At 41.7% G+C, this 17526-nt stretch overlaps 3 protein-coding genes across 3 annotated transcripts; all 3 read right to left on the reverse strand.

Moving 5' to 3' along the window:
* Positions 1-374: 374 nt before the first annotated feature.
* Positions 375-5951, reverse strand: LOC109467908 (constitutive coactivator of peroxisome proliferator-activated receptor gamma-like). Its single transcript, XM_019766032.1, is given in 8 exon segments — positions 375-978; positions 1217-1351; positions 1353-1424; positions 2231-2496; positions 2832-2916; positions 3772-4865; positions 5348-5525; positions 5895-5951. Coding segments are annotated over 7 exon segments (1911 nt in total). The 5' UTR covers positions 5511-5525; positions 5895-5951; the 3' UTR covers positions 375-882.
* A 423-nt stretch (positions 5952-6374) lies between these two features.
* LOC109468055 (dipeptidase 1-like) lies at positions 6375-12694 on the reverse strand. Its single transcript, XM_019766276.1, has 10 exons — positions 11929-12694; positions 11090-11234; positions 10444-10576; positions 9735-9885; positions 9465-9522; positions 8901-9077; positions 8473-8575; positions 8168-8246; positions 7717-7852; positions 6375-7388 (listed from the first exon to the last, which is right to left on the reverse strand). Exons 1-10 carry the CDS (start codon positions 12108-12110, stop codon positions 7293-7295), a joined length of 1260 nt encoding a protein of 419 aa, XP_019621835.1. The 5' UTR covers positions 12111-12694; the 3' UTR covers positions 6375-7292.
* Positions 12695-12862: 168 nt separating this feature from the next.
* LOC109467734 (tripartite motif-containing protein 3-like) lies at positions 12863-16591 on the reverse strand. The gene is made up of 3 exons (XM_019765785.1): positions 16190-16591; positions 15909-16140; positions 12863-13710 (listed from the first exon to the last, which is right to left on the reverse strand). Exons 1-3 carry the CDS (start codon positions 16589-16591, stop codon positions 12863-12865), a joined length of 1482 nt encoding a protein of 493 aa, XP_019621344.1.
* Between the last annotated feature and the right edge of the window lie 935 nt (positions 16592-17526).

Below are 17526 nucleotides of genomic sequence, written 5' to 3' on the forward strand. Positions count from 1 at the left end.
ACCTTCAACCTGCTAATGGATACCCTCAAACAGTGCAGATTTACTGCTGAAACTTTTAAAGGTTACCTTGGCAGAGAGAAGGTTAAGAGAGACCATGAATTACCTATGTAGGCTCCTTTTTGTCAGGGTAACAATTGTTGTGAATTTTGGATGAACAGTTTTGATGACATGGAACCAGATAGAAAATGGTGAATTTTTCAGTCCAATGTTTTAAAGATGTAACAACTTTGATGTTTCAATATTGGGCTCCCTAGGTATAACCATGTTATTTTAACTCCATGGTATAACCATCATTGTCCCTCCTATTATATTACAGCATGGAAATTAAAGTAATCATTGAATATGAGAATGAAAATAAAATCTTGTTATTTCACATTAAAAAGAACATATGTACATGTATGGTGCATTACTTTACTTCACTTACTGCCACAGTTTTTCTGTACATAGTTGAAAACTGGTACATTTGTATATCTTAAAATGTACTTAAAAGAATGCAAGTGAGGCATTCTTTTGGAAAGTTTCCAGTGCAGCTTCTTGTATGACTGATGTGCACTTCATCTTGTACTGCTACAATGATATACACTTGGGAGTTTCTCCTTCTTGACGGATGAGTTGGAAAACTTTTGAGAACAACTTAAAACAAGTTCGATGGAAAAGTCTAGGAAGAGCTACCCTCGGTGCCCAATTATGGAGTTTTTCTTTGCCAAATTATGGAGTTTTTCTTTGCCCAAAGCCATGCAAGGGCATCATTTACTGTCTCTATGGAATCCTGATTGCAGACTTAGTTACCGTTCACCTCTAAGAAAGGAGACTGATTACAAACAGAGAAGTCCTAACAGGAGCTCAGGATTCTTTGTCTCTAGTAGTGATCACCTGAGCTTTTTAATGTGGAAAGCACATCTGTCTTCCCTTCTGGTCTAGCCTGGTGCCAACTGTTACACACTCTTTCAGAGTCCAGAACAACTGTAGAGCTCTCTCCTATAGGAAACAAAAAGAGTATGAGTATGTAGCACACATGAAAGTTTTTAACTTGCAATTAAGCAGGTACCAAATGAATGCAAAATACTCCTCCCACTAGGACATTGAAGCTGTATTTTACATGTACAGTACGTTGCTTCTTCACATTTCTGTTCCTTATTGCCTGAGTGTATACTAGTAGTATAAACCTAGGCCTGCTAACTGAATTAACGATGAAGTACCTGTATTTTATACTCACATCATGATCACATAGAGCTCTGACATCTGCCCCACCCTCTGCCATCAGATACTTGTAGTTGAACAGCTTTCCATCAAAGTAGTTCCAGGGCACACCATCCTGCACCGTGATTGGCCAGCCACAGGCACAGTCAGCCGAATAGGGAGTAGCTTACACCCTTGAGGAACACTGCAGCAAGATGGACTGGGCGGGGTGCAACTCTCGGTACCTGAAACAAAGATCCACAGGTATTAAAGAATCAGTACAGCTATGTATGTTCCTCAATTTGGAATTATTCACATATATTCATCATAACTTGTTACACAAGGCCCCATAGGTAGCCTGAATAAATGCCTGATTTTGGAAAGTAAACAATGTGTTTTTACTCGAAAAATTACCCTCAAAATCGGAGTTTAAAGGCGTATAACTTCCTAAAAATGCAGAATAGCGGCAAAAAATCTATTGTGTTGTGATTACTGTGGCATGTTTTGTCTACAAACCAATTTTTCGCCGAGAATTATTGATGTTTGATATTTTTTCCCGGCCCTTTGGATTTCGTACCAAGGCACGAGGTCCATTTTGATGACGTCACTTGGTCACGTGATTACACCAAGAAAGCTACTCATACAGACTTGCTATCATACATCAAAATAAACTTTGGTTATTGCAGATTAAAAAAATCTATGGTAGCACTGGTCCGTCTTGGTGGTACAAAAAACGGTCTCGGCCCATGGACTAATATATGTATATACATGTACTTCACCTAGTAAAAATATGACTTGCAGTAAATGGAACTACAATGTACTAGTAATATCCATTCTTTGAACCAAATTTACCAATATCAGGGTTCTAAAACAACGAAAAGTTTTTGTGACTTGAAGCATGGATAAATACACTGCATTCATCAGATGACATGGTCATGTGGTGACAACAAGTTTATATAGGGGAAGAATGGGGGAGGGGGGTAACACATGCTATCTACTTGCAGACCATTTCCTATACTACAGGGGGTTCTTGAACAGTTAGAATTTGTACCTTTAATCCTTGCAGCCTTTCAACATCTTGGGCAAAGGGTACCACAGCTTGAGCCAGGAAGGCGTCCACCTCCCATTCCTGTAATGTTAACATGTGTTTCACCATGTAGTGGAGTACCAAACACAGGATGATGTAGTGTGGTTCAGGTTTTACACATTCCAGTAGACTAACACAGTCCATACAGGCAAAGAAGGTCTGCAGACGGAGGTGTTGGGCCTGTGGTCCGACGGGGGAAAACCACAGCATTGAAAGGGGCGGAGTCCCTCCTGAAAATGAACAACACAACCTAGTTTAGCACATCGAAAGGGTAAGGGTAGAATGGTCCTCTATAGGGTGTTGACACTCACATGGTATTTTGTCCACCATGCTTGATGGCCACTTTGACAGGTAGGTTTGTATTTACCTGTATGACTAGTATTACAGTCATGTAATGATGACATTATAAACATGGAAATCTATACGACTACAGATTCAACCCAAGAGCATGGCAAATGATGTCACATGCGAACACCATGGCTGTCACCTTGTGTTATTTTACATGTATAGGACTGGTACTACAAGTCTTATCAATGGTCCATTAGGTAATGGTATTTACATGTACCTGGTAGGTCCAGTGGTATAGCAGTTACAACATCAGGATGGGTCAAAGTGTTTCCTCTGTATGGACACCACTCCTTCACTGCATTCTTTCCAACAACAGGTCTGCAACTGAACATATAACACACTAGTTACTTCTTAAATGTTGCCTGTGTGTATAAACTGTTTTTGTCTGTTTATTTCATGCTTGAAGTCACAATCCATAATTGACAAGGAGAAACTATCATGTATTGTTGTGTAAGAAACAGGAGGAGCCAGTAAAAACCCCACTGGTCCCGGGCCGGGGTTCGAACCCACGACCAAACCCGGGCACCAGTCCACAGGCAGACACTCTAACCTCTCCGCTAAAAGGTCTAGACCCTTTTGCCGGATCTGTTGGTAGCGCCTATAAACCCCCCACTGTTACACTACTCCCCCTTTTCTTTTTAAGATTCGTCCTCGAATCTTCCGAATTCGACATCCCTGGAGCGGCACTCTTTGCCAGAACTCCCAGGGCCGGTGTGGGAACCACTGTAAGAAACAGGAGGAGCCAGTAAAAACCCCACTGGTCCCGGGCCGGGGTTTGAACCCACGACCAAACCCGGGCACCAGTCCACAGGCAGACACTCTAACCTCTCCGCTAAAAGGTCTAGACCCTTTTGCCAGATCTGTTGGTAGCGCCTATAAACCCCCCACTGTTACACTTGCAATCTTGAATTCTTGGTTTTAAACTTTGAAATCTTCCTTCACCTGTTAAATGAGTCAGCTTGTGTACTTCCCTGAGGTAGTTGGTCTCCCACGGCCGTTGATGAAACGTCTGTATGAAACCTTCTATCTCTGTGGCCAGGCAATGAGAGTGGAGTGGAAAACCTTGGAGCCAGAAGGACAGGTCTCTGGGGCATTCTAGGAGTCACTACTGATCTGCTACTGTTTCTTTCACTTGGCATTTCACTGTCGGAGCCAACTCCATAGAGAACTGCATACATTCTCTGTCGAATTGGACGAAACAGTACAGAAGAAGAGGGAATGTCTGTGCTAGTTTCGTCTTCCATTGCCACACTACTATCTGTCTCAGCCGAGATGAGGATGTTGTAGATCTGTGCAATGTTGTCTGAATTCAGATGCCTTTCCCGAGCTAACTGGAGAACCTTGGTGTCAACCCTAGGCCTGACCTCTTCCACATCCACTTCAAGAGTGATCTCTTCATCCCCACTCATCTGCCTGCAGTTCCGTTTTGCGCCAAAAGGTGGCAGTGCATGTGGAGAACAATTCTGCATGTACATGTACCAAGGTAAGGGGTCCCCAGGTAACAGGTACATTCTGGCACCTTCCTCCATCCTCAACCATTTGTCGGGTTCATTGGGAAACACATCTCGTGCAATGTCCCGTATTGTTGTCCCCTGTGGGATTGTTTGCATGTATCTGGAAACTGCCATCACAACATCCTCTACTCGAGGGAACCTAGCATTAGCAGGCACTCCTACTTGCCTCCTCTTAAAAGACTCTAACTCAGTGGACTTGATTATATCATTCCCCATAAGACACGAGAACAGTGGTAAGTCTTCTAAGCCAATCTGCAGTCGATAGCACAACCTTTCCCTAGAGTACTGTACAGTGGTCAAGGTAGATATATCCAGATTGTTGCTAGAATAGAAGGGAACAGTGTTGAAGATGACAAAATCAGTGTCTTGGCCAAGGATCCCGAAACATGGATACTTCATACAGTATTCAGCTATTTCTATATCTGCTTCTTTAGTGGTGTTCAATACGTACGCACCCAAACTTTTTAGGGCGAATCTAGTCAGCATTCCCAAGCTGACTGGCATCTGGAAGAGGTCATCTGAAGGCTGGGTGCCATGTTTCTTGATGTGACTGAAAACTGTGACCACGTCTCTGGCAGACTGCTGCCTGCGTTTCACCCATTCTGCACGTTTGGACTTTTCCACGACCCCGTCAAAGATGAACACAAGGTCAATGCCAGCAGTTCTGAACGACTGGAGGAATTGGCGAAGCTCCTCGTAGTATTCTCTCCACTGCCCTCCATAGACCCATGGAAGATCTGGAAAATAAGACAGTCCACCAACTGAAGAATGATAACTCTTCATTTGCTAATAAAAAACATAATAGTTTTCTTAATTTCACAACCCAGTTTTTATCTCTGATGAAGCTAAGAAATGTTCAATTCATTACTAGCAACCTGATGCAACTATTATGGAGGATAATGTTTGTCTGTGTCTTTTTTGTTTGTTTGTTTGTTTATGTTTGTTTGTTTATATTTGTAATGAATACACCTTAAGGAGGAACACAAAAGCTTTGTACAGGACTGATTGCTTTGATCCACTTACAGCTAGGCATACCCCTACTCTTATCAATAATAAGTATAGTGGGGGTGGTTCTCTCACCAATAGACCAGTCTTATTCTTGATGCCTACTCCAATGCAAAGGACTACATTTCATTTCCAGTAGCATGCAAGTCAGGTGAGGATCATAGTCAAATCTCAAACCTTATTCATCCCTAGCCCAACCATGTGGAAAACTCACCTCTATTGTAGAGTTTTCTTAGACAGCCTAATCCGTCCACCACCATGACCGGCCTGGTGCCATGTTGTCTGTGGTACTGCCTGGCTAACTCTGACAGGTTCACCTTCACACAGGCTTCAGGACAGTGCCTCTCCAGGTACGTCTGCAGACCACGTACTCCCATCCTGGTTTATCAACTCAGGTTCTCGTAACGTAATAGAGGTTACGGAATATGTTGAACTTCATTTTTTGCCTCATGTCTTAATTTTATCATATAGAAAGCACTTTTTTTAATATCGGGGTTGAATGTTGGGAAAATTAAGCAGTGAACTGTATAAGACGGTTCTTACCGTGGTGTAAACTGAGTCTAAGTAAGTTGTGACGTGACTGTCAGATCTGTCTGAAATGGGGGAGGGGGGCATCCGTATTCCGGCGTACATAACAATTCTAAACGCACACAGGTGCGCAAGGATACCATGTGACCATGGCAGATACAGTCAGTGTTACGTGTATGTCAAAGTTACTCAAAAAAGTGTAGGTTTGTACATTTTTTAAACAATTTTCTTACCCAACTCACTCACGCGCGCCAAGACGTACTGCACTCACTACACTTCCGGGTTTGCCGGGTAATACCATTCGATTCACAGGTGGAGGCAGGATAAGGATAGGAACAGATTATGTAAAAAAAAAACGGATTATATTTTTCTCTGTCCCCCGAAAATGATAGTTGAATCTTTGAGTATTGTTATATTAATTCTTGAATCATGAATACTGAAACTCGGGAATTAAAGGTGTAGTTATCTTGAGCAATATTACCACCCTACATTTAAATGGAAAGTCCGAAATGGTATCCGCTCTGAGCTCTGACCGCACGCTACTCTTCAAGCAGAAGTTTGGGGTTGGGCTTGTTTTTGGCGTGTTTTTAGGCTTCTTATGGGGGTTTCGTTTTTCCACTGGAATCTTTTTCCGTGAAAAATATTCTAGTGCTAAAAGGAAACCCCCGATAAAAGGCCTAAAAACACACCAAAAATAAGCGCAAACCCAAACCTCTGCTTGGAGAGTAGCCACACGCATCATTCGGCAAAAAAAGAAGCACGGAGAACGGGTTCTGCCTGGCTCACCAGGACTACAGTATTGTCGATTAATTATTTCTGATCATAAGGGATGCCATAGGTTTTTCGCCCCATTCGTTTGTACATGTGTATATGGTTTATTCTGCAAATAGCATTTTACTTGCACTTGCATATAACGTTACAATGCCTCTTTATATATTTTATATTGATCACAGTATCATTGTTATTATGCATTGTAACCTTAGTCATTCTATGTTGTTATTATCAAGCTTTGCATGTCTGTATCTGTTTTTGTACTTTTGTTAGATGGCGACATGAACATAAGCTTTAGCTTGAGTGTGTCGTCATCTTGTTTTTTCTGTCATTAAATGTTGTAATAAAAAAATATAGCATGCTACTACAATAAGCAAAAGTTATACACTGTATGTACAATGACAAATTCCGCCAATGGTGCAAGAAAACTTAAAATGTGTGGATTTCTTTCTGAATGATCACTTTCATTTTTACTCTCTTTCTGAGAATTATTGTCTGTGCATTACGAATGAATAGTCAAGGGATACGATCACCGTAACTTGACCATGCGTAGCGCGTGATCCTAGGTTTGCATATAAAGCGGCTATAGCGCGTTCATGTAGGTTTTCATAGAATACTGTACCTGATACAGATTGTCTGAGGTAAATGTTCAAAAGCTATGCGACATAAATTATCCTTTTTAAATTGCTAACTTGAACTGTTTTCGAGAGTTTCAATTTTTCAGTCTGTCAGACTGTCGTTTTTCTTTTCTTATCACCCCAACTTTGATATTCCTAAGTAGATCCTTCATAGTCTCGATCAATCATATTGTGTCTTAGGTTACTTGGTTCTTCAGGCAAGGGTGTATGTTAAGTCCTAGACTATGTATTAGTTGTCCTGCATGTCTGGTTCCCAAGGTCGGCCTCGCTGATATGGTCTTCATCCGGGGGACGTTCGGACTGGAGTCTGTCTCTCACCTGTAAATAACAACAACAACATCGTTTCACCATTTCTGTAGATAGTTATGATGTGATATATTAGTAATTCAAAGTTTGCTGTGTTACGTTTCACTATACCCAATGGCAAAGCGTATGTGTTTACGTTAGATGAAAAAAAATCCCCAAAGCAAAATTCTACTTATTTAGTGAGAATTTAAGAAATAAGCGTCTGTGTGAGCCCCTATTCATTTGCCTCCACACCTAGAAAGTTACAACTAATGTGATCTTTGGTAGCACAATATCCATACTTAAAACCTGGAGTCAATCCATAACAATATATAACGCTGCGTTACTGAGACATCCCTACCTCCTCTACCTTCCGGAAAACCCGGAGGAAGTTGTTCCCCGCCAGTTTCTTCAGCTGCTCGTCCGTCCAACCTCTCCGCAGGAGTTCTGCGAACAGCCGCGGGTAACTAGAAACGTCCTCCAACCCACGAGGGTGACTAGACACAGAAAATATGATCAGTGATCACCGTATGCTTATCTCTGCATATCATAGGAAATCAGCAGCCTTTGTCAAGGGGGTTGGATAAGTTGCCAGAAGAATTAGCTAGCCATGGAGTTACATATTAGATCATTTCCATCACATGTTCTACAATATCTACTGTTGGTTTCAGTCTGGTCCAGAAAGTTGTATAGTCCTTGGTGGAAAAATATACGCCAGTTTTAGACACGATATCACATAGTACATTATATGTAATCATTATGGATATTCAATCAACAAGGAGCCGGTCCCCCATTGCAGAACTATCAGTTACCTGCCACCAATCCCGTCAAAGTCTGCCCCAATCCCGACATGATCCTCCCCTGCACGGTCTTTGATGTAGTCCACATGATCTGTAAACATGAAAAAAAAGAGTTATAACAGTTGTATTGACCAAAGCAGTACCATTTAGCCCATCAAATTCTCTACTGTCCTTATCTGCAATATTCGTCAAAAATGAAGTCGATGGCCAGGTACACGTGGTGACACAGGTGTGCTCTGAACTAGATGGCCATTGGTTTATTTGTTTAACGTTACATATTTAGAAAATGTTCAGTGTAGGACGTAGGTCATTTTTACCTGCGACTTCCTCCATGGTCACGAAATCCCAGTTCGTCCAGGTTGCCGTAGAGTTGATAAACCCTGGGTAGAAATTCACCATAACTATCCCTCCGTTCATTTTCTGACGTGAGTAGACGAAATGATTGGTAGTTAGTTAATTGTTTGTGATATACAGATAGGCTTAATATACGGGATGCCACCATAGTCCACGACCCTCATACATGAGGATGGGACTAGGTAAATAAAAAGGTAAAGGAAGGGAATTTTAGTAAATTAGTGTTACTGTGTTTGTTTGTTTGTTTGCTTTTGTGTACAAAGAACGGACCAAACATCTTGTCACAAAGGGCATATGCTTGATAATGATATTCTTTCTTTACTGGTGTTCGCTGTATCAATTTTTTTACAGAGGCAACAATCACCAAAATTATGAAACTCCTTGCGCCTACCATTCTGTCCAGGACGTCATCCGGGACGTTTCGCGTCACCGGACAGATGGCGTACGCGGAGGAGTGGCTGAAGACGACCGGAGCTTCTGTGACGTTAAGCGCGTCGCGCATGGTCTGATGGGATACATGTGACAGGTCGACAAGCATGCCCAGTCGGTTCATCTCCAGGACAACTTTCTGAAAAAGAAAAGAGGAAAAAAGGCTTTAATAACCCCATTCTAAATGCAATGTCTTCGGTGGCTAATGGACAATGAATACTGCAATAGTAGTACTGCAACCGTATGATCTGCTTGGAGATGCACATAACTGGCTGTGATACGCATATCCATCCTGTATTGGTAGGGACTAGTAATTTCATTTTCAACGATACCAGAAAGTAAAGCAACTTCCTGATCGAAATATCTACTCCTATTCAACATCATCTTGTTTCGGTGTAGCAGACGAATGGATTGCCCCATTATGAATACACTGCTAGCTATAGCTGTGGGAACAAACTTCATACCTCTTCTTGTATGTCAATGAATTTGTTGGTAGGCATATATATAATGAACATATGTAACATACCTGTCCAAATTCGGTCAGGCCGTCCCCAACAGGCGTGTCATGCGTGCTCGAAGCAGCCCTGCAAAATACCATATATTCTAAGGACTGTTCTTTTCCAGCAGATAGCGAATTTCAATTATTATAACTATTCTTTCAGAATGCAACATTTGCAAGCAAATGCAGATGCTCCTCGCCACCAATGCCCCCAGTGCAAGAAAAGGACCATTCAGATACATTTCTTTTACAACTGCATCATGAAATACATGATTTAGCTGAATAAAGTAAACGTACCACGGCGTGTCACATGAGTGCGTCAGAGTGACGTAGCGCACGCGCAGCTCGTAGAACATGCGCAGTGCCCCCAGGCTGCTGTCGATCCCATGACCGCTCTCCAGACCGATCAGACTGGCGATCTTACCCCGGCTGAAGACGTCAGTTATCTCTGGGGGAGCAGAGATATAGCAAAAAGGATCAAAGGTAGAACAAAAGGCATATATTACGTTTATAATATCCAATGAATGAATGAAAGTAAGACCTTTATTAAAATACACATGTAGTAAACTAATAACTACTAGTATATCCGTAAATAATTTCATCAGGTTGGTAAAGGATTGAATAGTAAAGTTCTTTGATCACAACCATCTTTTACGAGCCTACGTTTCGATGACCGTCTGTCATCTTCATCAGGGCAATGGTTTACTGTGTCCAGTAAACACAGTAAACCAGTCAGAATTGCCCTGATGAAGCGAAACGTAGGCTCGTGAAAAATAAATGGTTGTAATCAAAGAACTTTGCTATTCATTAATAACTATATCGTTTGTGTATTTGTATGTGGGTGTAGAGAGAGACGGGGTTTTACACATATAGAGTGGATAGAAGTAGAGAGGATAGACAGAGAATAGAAGTAGAGAGAGAACAGAAGAGAGGAGTGAATGACTTTACATTATATTATTATAATGAATGTGAAAGCATTTTCCTCCGACTTGATAAGACAACTTACCCTCCGAGCTGGTGGCAAACTCAAAGACGTCTGGGTACTTTCTGACAATCCTGTAGATGACGTCAATCTGCGCAAGCGCCCTGCGCACAGCGTCCTTGTGCTGAGATGTACAAGGAAAGAACGAACTCCAGAACTGGAAAAAAGACAATTATGAATGTCATTTTATTTATACGATAGAGAGTATCAAAATCCATAGAGCATTTTTATTCACATTCACATTTTCTTCATCAGTCTTTATCAAACAGTCATTAAGAAGGGCGAGATGTCCATTGCTACCCATTTAATATGTTTATGGAGGCTACTGTTGACTAGACTAACTAAATTGGCAGCCTCAATATTGTCTGATTGATAAAGGTTAGTTATGAGGTATCTGAATTACACCTTGATTTCTCTACATTGGTCTAAGTGTTCCTTTAGCTTTGATATACATAACTTGTCTAGATGTGTTCAGTTTTTCACTGTTTCGCATTTAGCTTTGTACATCACATCGTGTCAAAAAAAACATTTGGATTGCTTGGCAAATGTCGACATGTACTTGATTTTATGTCATAATTTGTTTTATCTGCAATATCAAATAAGATTGATTCTTCTCAATTTTATATGAGAAGAAATATATAGAAAAATGACATCTCACATTTCTACATACCTGGGCACCAACTTTACCCTCCCTCAGGCGAGGAATGTCCGTTTGAGATTTGTTGCCTAGCAACGGACGCAGATCGTTTTCTAAGTTGATATTGTTTATGGCGCCGTCGACGGCAGTCTCCAGGAACATCGGTAAGTCATTATGACTAGGCAATATGGAAATGTGTTAAAAAGACAAGATAAAAAGAAAATAAGAAAGTTCTTACGAATTCCGAACCTGGAATATGTTCTGTTTTAGGTGAAGGGGTGATAAAGGTCCTGAAGTAAATACTAACAGCATTACTAACTTTCTTTTATTTTTATTATTTGCTTATTTCAGTATATTACAACATGAAAGGGATGGCAAAACAGGTGCATACGCACGTAAGTTTGTTTGTTTGTTATGATCTCTGGGCTATAACGTTAATGAATATCTATATTTCATAGTTCATCTTTTTTGCATCATTTTACCTTGACTATTGTATGTGCTTCTGTTATCATTTCAATACACATTGACTTTTCCTGCCAATATTTTTGTGTTTTTGCTTTGTTTTGTTTTGTTTAATTTGTTTTTTCACCCAACTGACATGCTCACAGTAAAAGTAACTAGTCTATTGACTATTCGGCATACGCGGATGTTTGGTAGGCAAAGTCCATTCAGAGCATTTTCTTGACATTTACAGTTTAAAACGATGTTTAAAAACCTATTAACACAGTACATTTTGCCATTTTCTGGCGACAAAATTAAACTTCTAAGTTCTATGTGAATGAACGTAACCCGGTCCATAAATTTGAATGTTTTATGGTCTTGTTTACAAATTGTTCAGTTCATACGGACTGGTCAAAACGGACTTCACTCACCCATCCACAAGCGGCACTTGACTGAGAATCTCCTTCGCTCGACTGAGGTCGTCTGGATCGTGGAGATACTGTGGAACGACAATCGCCACGACTACTGCTCCCACGCCTACCAAACTACCCAGGATGACGAAGAAAACTATTCTTGTGCACCTGCATTTCTTAACAAACTTTGTGTCCGCCATCTTGAAAGAACGACCTGACACCTGCTGTAACGTTATATGTGCTTAGTAAGTGGTAAGTGACCTTTGTATCAGGTCACGTGCTATTTATCTTTTCAGTCTGAAAAGCTGGCCTTGTTTTTACTTTGTAAACACTGTTCAGGCATTTTAGTCGTGCTACACATGTATAACCCTACATGCTTTGTAAAGAAGCAACGTTATTTCTTGGACTATCGAGCTCGAGACATGCAAGTATATAATACACTGTACAACATAAATCAACTGGATTCCAGTTGTTGCAATTTCTCTGGGATACAATGTATGTATCAGTACACGCTTGTTACATCAACAAACCGTCGACGCCTCACAATCTGTTTGTCAGCCGATGTTAGTAAGCAGAGAGTTCAGGAGCGCCCGAGCCTAGATCGCTCCTGGACTTGAAATTGTCGGGGGATTGATTTGGATTAGACTTCCTTGTGACTGTGTGAGTTTCCGCTGATTGGGTTTTGACGTGTTGGATCCAGCCCACACCGATTGCAAAGTTTTCATCTGAACAGTTGAAATGGAGCCGAAAAGTCACCAGTAAGTCCTTGCGCTCAGCGTGCTCATCGAAAACAAGTAAAGTTAATTGTCTACGTTCTCTTCGATCCTTTGTGAAGACCATGTTAGTTTTACTTTTGCTATATAAAAGTAAATGTAAAGATTACATTCTGTCAACTTTTTAGAAAGTCTACAAAAACTAGAAATGTTGACGACGCCGTAATTGGTCAACATCTTCACAGCAATACCAACTCGCGAGGGATGATGGTTATTGTGTGAGACCGTACATGGGTCACTACCAACTGCCGATCCGGGCCACAAGCAAGACCCCATGGAGATTTCATGCGAACGACCGTGCGGACAAACTTCCCACGGCTGGTGAACATGTCAATCCTTTTATTTTTCCTGTTGGAGACGAAGATGTGACCCGAGCTGTCCGTACAGATACCCATAGGAAGTCGCAGTTGACCTTCACCGCTACCTTTGCCTCCGAACTGGAAAAGCTTGCCTCCATCTTGAGTGTACACCTGGACAGCTTGACTCCTTACGTCGGTGAAAAGAATATTTCCTTCATTACTGAATGCGACGTAACCACTTTCTACTCCACGAACCAACTGGAATCTCTTGTATAACGAGCCGTCGGGCCGAAGCACAAAAATAAAATTGGGTTTCGCAGCAACAACGATGTTGTTGTTTGGTGCGTTTGCTGCAATGGTTGGGGTATAAGCTGAGGCTGTGAAGGCGATTGTGAAGATTTGTTGGCCGCTTTGGCTGTACTTTACTACTTTTATTCCATTTATACGAACTACTCCTGCAACCCATATAAATCCCTTTGCGTCAATTGCAACATCGTAGGGGGCAATAGTTCGCTTCGTCTGACCCGGTACTGTGTATACAGTTTTGAAGAAGCGGAGAAAAGCCCCGTTTTTGCTGAAGACCTGGACCCGTCTGTTGTATATATCTGCCACATATATTTCACTGTCAACAGACATGGCCACTCCGCGGGGATAGTTGAATTGCCCTGGGCTTTTTCCCTTCCCGCCAAGTGTGATCTTCTCCGGCTTTATGATTTTGCCATGGCTTCCTGCAATCAGTGATTTATTCCTTACTTATACGATCTTGAATGTTACTTACGCCCTGGCAATCAATTCTAAGTAAAACACACCAGCCGATTGGAATACATCACTCCCCCCCCCCCCCCAGAAAGATAAGTCACGGCTATACATATGCTTGAAGATCTAAAAAAACATCTGGCTATTTGCTTGTCGTTTAAGATGCATAATAATTACCTTTGTGGATAGTTGTTGTAATGGCACGGCCAGTGCTCACTTCAGTTCGGGTCGTATTAAAGGTCATCGTCGTTTGGTAGGAGGATATCTTTGATGTTGTTGGGAACTTCGTTGCAGCAAAAGTTGTGGTAGAAGTCGTCGTATCAAAAGTCGTTGTGATAAAAGTTGTTGTGATGGGTGAAGTGGTTGTCACTGCCGTAGCATCCGAGGTGACTACATAGTCAGTGGCAGGCTTCGTGCTTGGAGCAACACCTACAAAGTACTGTATTACTAAGTTTATGTTTCTTATGATTTGGTTGAACAAAGTTACAAACATTAGCAGAGATATGGGCACACACAAGAATTATCCGTTTATGCCATCATCCCCTTAAGCATTCAACATACAAGGCAGAAATTTAAAATAACACATGATACAAGACAAAGAACAAAATCAACTAGAGATACATAAGAACCAAAGTTATCAATATGTAGCTGTGCTTTAAACTAAAATTGATGATGCGACAGTGTTTTGAACGAGAGAGGGTAGGGTAACCTGTGAGAAGTATACTGACTAGCTTCGTGTGATATCTTTCCTGTAACTCGTATACATGTATCTCCATCACAACTACTCTCATGTTGACTGAGTTACTGAGTTTACCTTCTGAGCTGGAGGAGGTTGGAGACAGAGTGGCATCTCGTGCGTTGTTTGTGGTAGTTCCTACCTGTAATGGAATGATAACTGCTCTACACTTGCTGTTTCCTGTGTCATAACCAGCTGTGAATGACATACCCGAAGGGTGTCACACTAAAAGGCAAAGTGACCCAACTTAGTCGTCTTACACATTCTTGGATAATAAAGAGCCTGATAGATCACATTTTATCGACTTTACCGTATAATAATAAGTGCAAAGAGCTTTACAAAAGAGCAAATTGGAGCAAATATATCAAAGAGCAGTCAATATACATATTCCCCCCTCCTATGGAGATAGAGATAAAGAAAGACAGCTCTTAATGCTAGTACTAGTTGAAAATATAGATAGACAACCAATAGAAAGCTTCAACTCACTACCTTAGCCCTCATGGTGGACAGATTAGCCATTTCTGTTGGCCCAGATCTGCAGCAGGCAGGGGTGGGAGTTGTACTCAAGTCTGAGGTGAGCTGGTCATGAAAAAATGTCTAATGTATCAACCAATGCATGATAATAACCAATAAACGGCTGCTCAACTAACGCGGTCATTGTTTGGAAATGTTCTGAAAAGGCCACAAGACACACATTAACAACAAGACGTACTATACGCAGCGGGAGTTGGCTGTATTAGGTTTCACTAGTATGCTCGTAAAGGATGATACGTGCTCTGCATGCTAAAGACAGATCTCTAGTACAGAATACTGCTGAAGCTGTACCACAACAACATTATAAATTCTGTCCTAGAGCTATGGTATTTTCAACTTTCAAGATGCAAAATGCAGTGAAACAAATCGAAGAAAGACTGAATGTGAAGTAACTGCACTTTAATATACCTTGCGCTACTCGTAAGAACATTGGTATCCAACCGACTTAACGTGTTGCTTTAGGATATCAGCAGTAAGAAGGCAGATCCTTTGCTTCAAAATATTTTTTTTTTTTACAAAAGAGACTCACGAAGGTATAAGGCATTTACCAAGAAAGAAAGAACAAGGAATGCATATGCTTGCCTTTGAGCACCTTGCGTGTTGTCGTTTAACGATAAACCGATGACGATTCCGCTGATGACCAATGATAATGCCAAGATAATGCCTGATATGATTCCCACCCACTGCTTTGTGAGCCCTGATAAAATTGTCAAAAATACCCAAAACATAAAAAATTGGAGGACACTAATTTAGTGAAAACAAGGGAAATTGGTTTGCTAAATACAGTACCTTTAAATGGTTTCATGTTTCATGTATTGATAGACGTATATTAGTGAAGCATCATGGCAATACGTGCAATAAAGGTAGGGTTCTGGAAAAGCCTGTGTAGGCAAAACTTACTGCGAGCTGCTTGTTGGGGAATGTTTGGTACATACATCGGATTTTGGTTGAGGGCGTTTCGCATGGTAGTCGGATCTATGACTCCTTGGTGCTGAAGTGCCCTCCAGTGTTGTCGAATTCTCTGCATGTTCCTGTGTGAGGCTGATGTGTCACCATCATTCATGGGCGCGTCACGTCGGCTTACGTCAGTCATGTCATATTGGCTCATGTGGGCGACAGCATATGTCGTAATGTATCGACGTCGTCAGTGCGTGTTCTTCTGTTGCCATCTGCATCAACATGTCATCATCGTCGTCTTCCTGGTACCTAACGGCGTACGGTGTGCCGCGTCCTGCGAGTATTCCATTCTCGCCATCTCCCTGATACCTGATAGCGTATGGCTTGATGTGGGGGTCGTTGTTAGTAGGCGTGAAGGTAGATTTAGGGCGAACAGAAGGGCCAGTATCAGCTTCTGCAGAGACAGCGGTAAGTGGCGTGGTTCGGGGATTGCAATCACTGTCAATAGTAGCCGGCCTGTGTGCTGGTTCTGGGCAGACATCTGACTCATATGTTTCATCTGAATCACTGATGTTCTGTGAACATTCCACATCAGTGTTATCGGCGCTTGGTGAGTACGTCGGATTTTGGCTCATGGCATTTTGCGAGTACACCAGATCAGGGTTTTGAGTGTTCTGTTCGGACATCGGATTTTGATAAAGTGCACTCCAAGGAAGTTGGATACCACGCATGTTTAAGTAATCTAGAACAAAGGACTGAAATGCCAGCATTATTTTCTGATACATCATTTCTGTTGTCAGCCGTAGCATCGGTTACCACGTGATCAGTTAGATTGGGATAAGGATCGCCATCGTTAACGTCATCACAGATATTTGTGATGTACGGATCGCCATGCCTGTCATCTTGCCTGGCGGTAGTTTCCCGAGTTCCAGCATCCAGGCTTTCTCGCTGCATACAGCTGGTTTGAACTGGAGGGTCGCTCCTCGGCCGCTTTGGTACGGTGTCGGGGGGACATTCTTCAGCCATGGTTCCAACAGGTCTCAGTGGCGATATGGCAGCTGGATCTGGTTCTATCTGGTAAGGGATTACTCTGGGCTATGTACATTTTACCAGTGCTCACTTCCTGCATCAAACAGTGCGCGTGGTTCTCCAGACATTTAATTTGCCTCGCTTGCTCCTGGAGAGGATTTTGGAGATTTGGTGTGGAGCAAACTTAATAGTGAATCTGCGTATTGGTACTGATTGCATTTTCACAACACTGAGTGTTGGATACAGCCCGCCCCGATTGCAAAGTTTTGATCTGAACGCTGCGTATGGAACCTAAAAGTCACCTTTAAATCCCTATAGCTTAGCGTTCTTTGTCTATGTTCTGTTCGAACCATTGCCTTTGAAGATCATGATCATAGTACTTCTACCCACACTTTGTGAAAGTGAATGTTGCTACTTTCACCTACCCAATGTGAATGTTTCATTCCACCAGCTTTTTTGGTCTAACTGCAAGATACTTCTTATCTTAGTTCTTATGGTGTAGAAATATATCTTCCTATCAAGAGGAATGACTGCATCTAGGTGATGTCATATATATGAACATATTTCTATACATGTCACATCAAGATTATAA

The sequence above is a fragment of the Branchiostoma belcheri genome, unplaced genomic scaffold, assembly GCF_001625305.1.
Source record: "Branchiostoma belcheri isolate BF01 breed outbred unplaced genomic scaffold, Haploidv18h27 scaffold19, whole genome shotgun sequence".
Classification (NCBI taxonomy): Eukaryota; Metazoa; Chordata; class Leptocardii; order Amphioxiformes; family Branchiostomatidae; genus Branchiostoma; species Branchiostoma belcheri.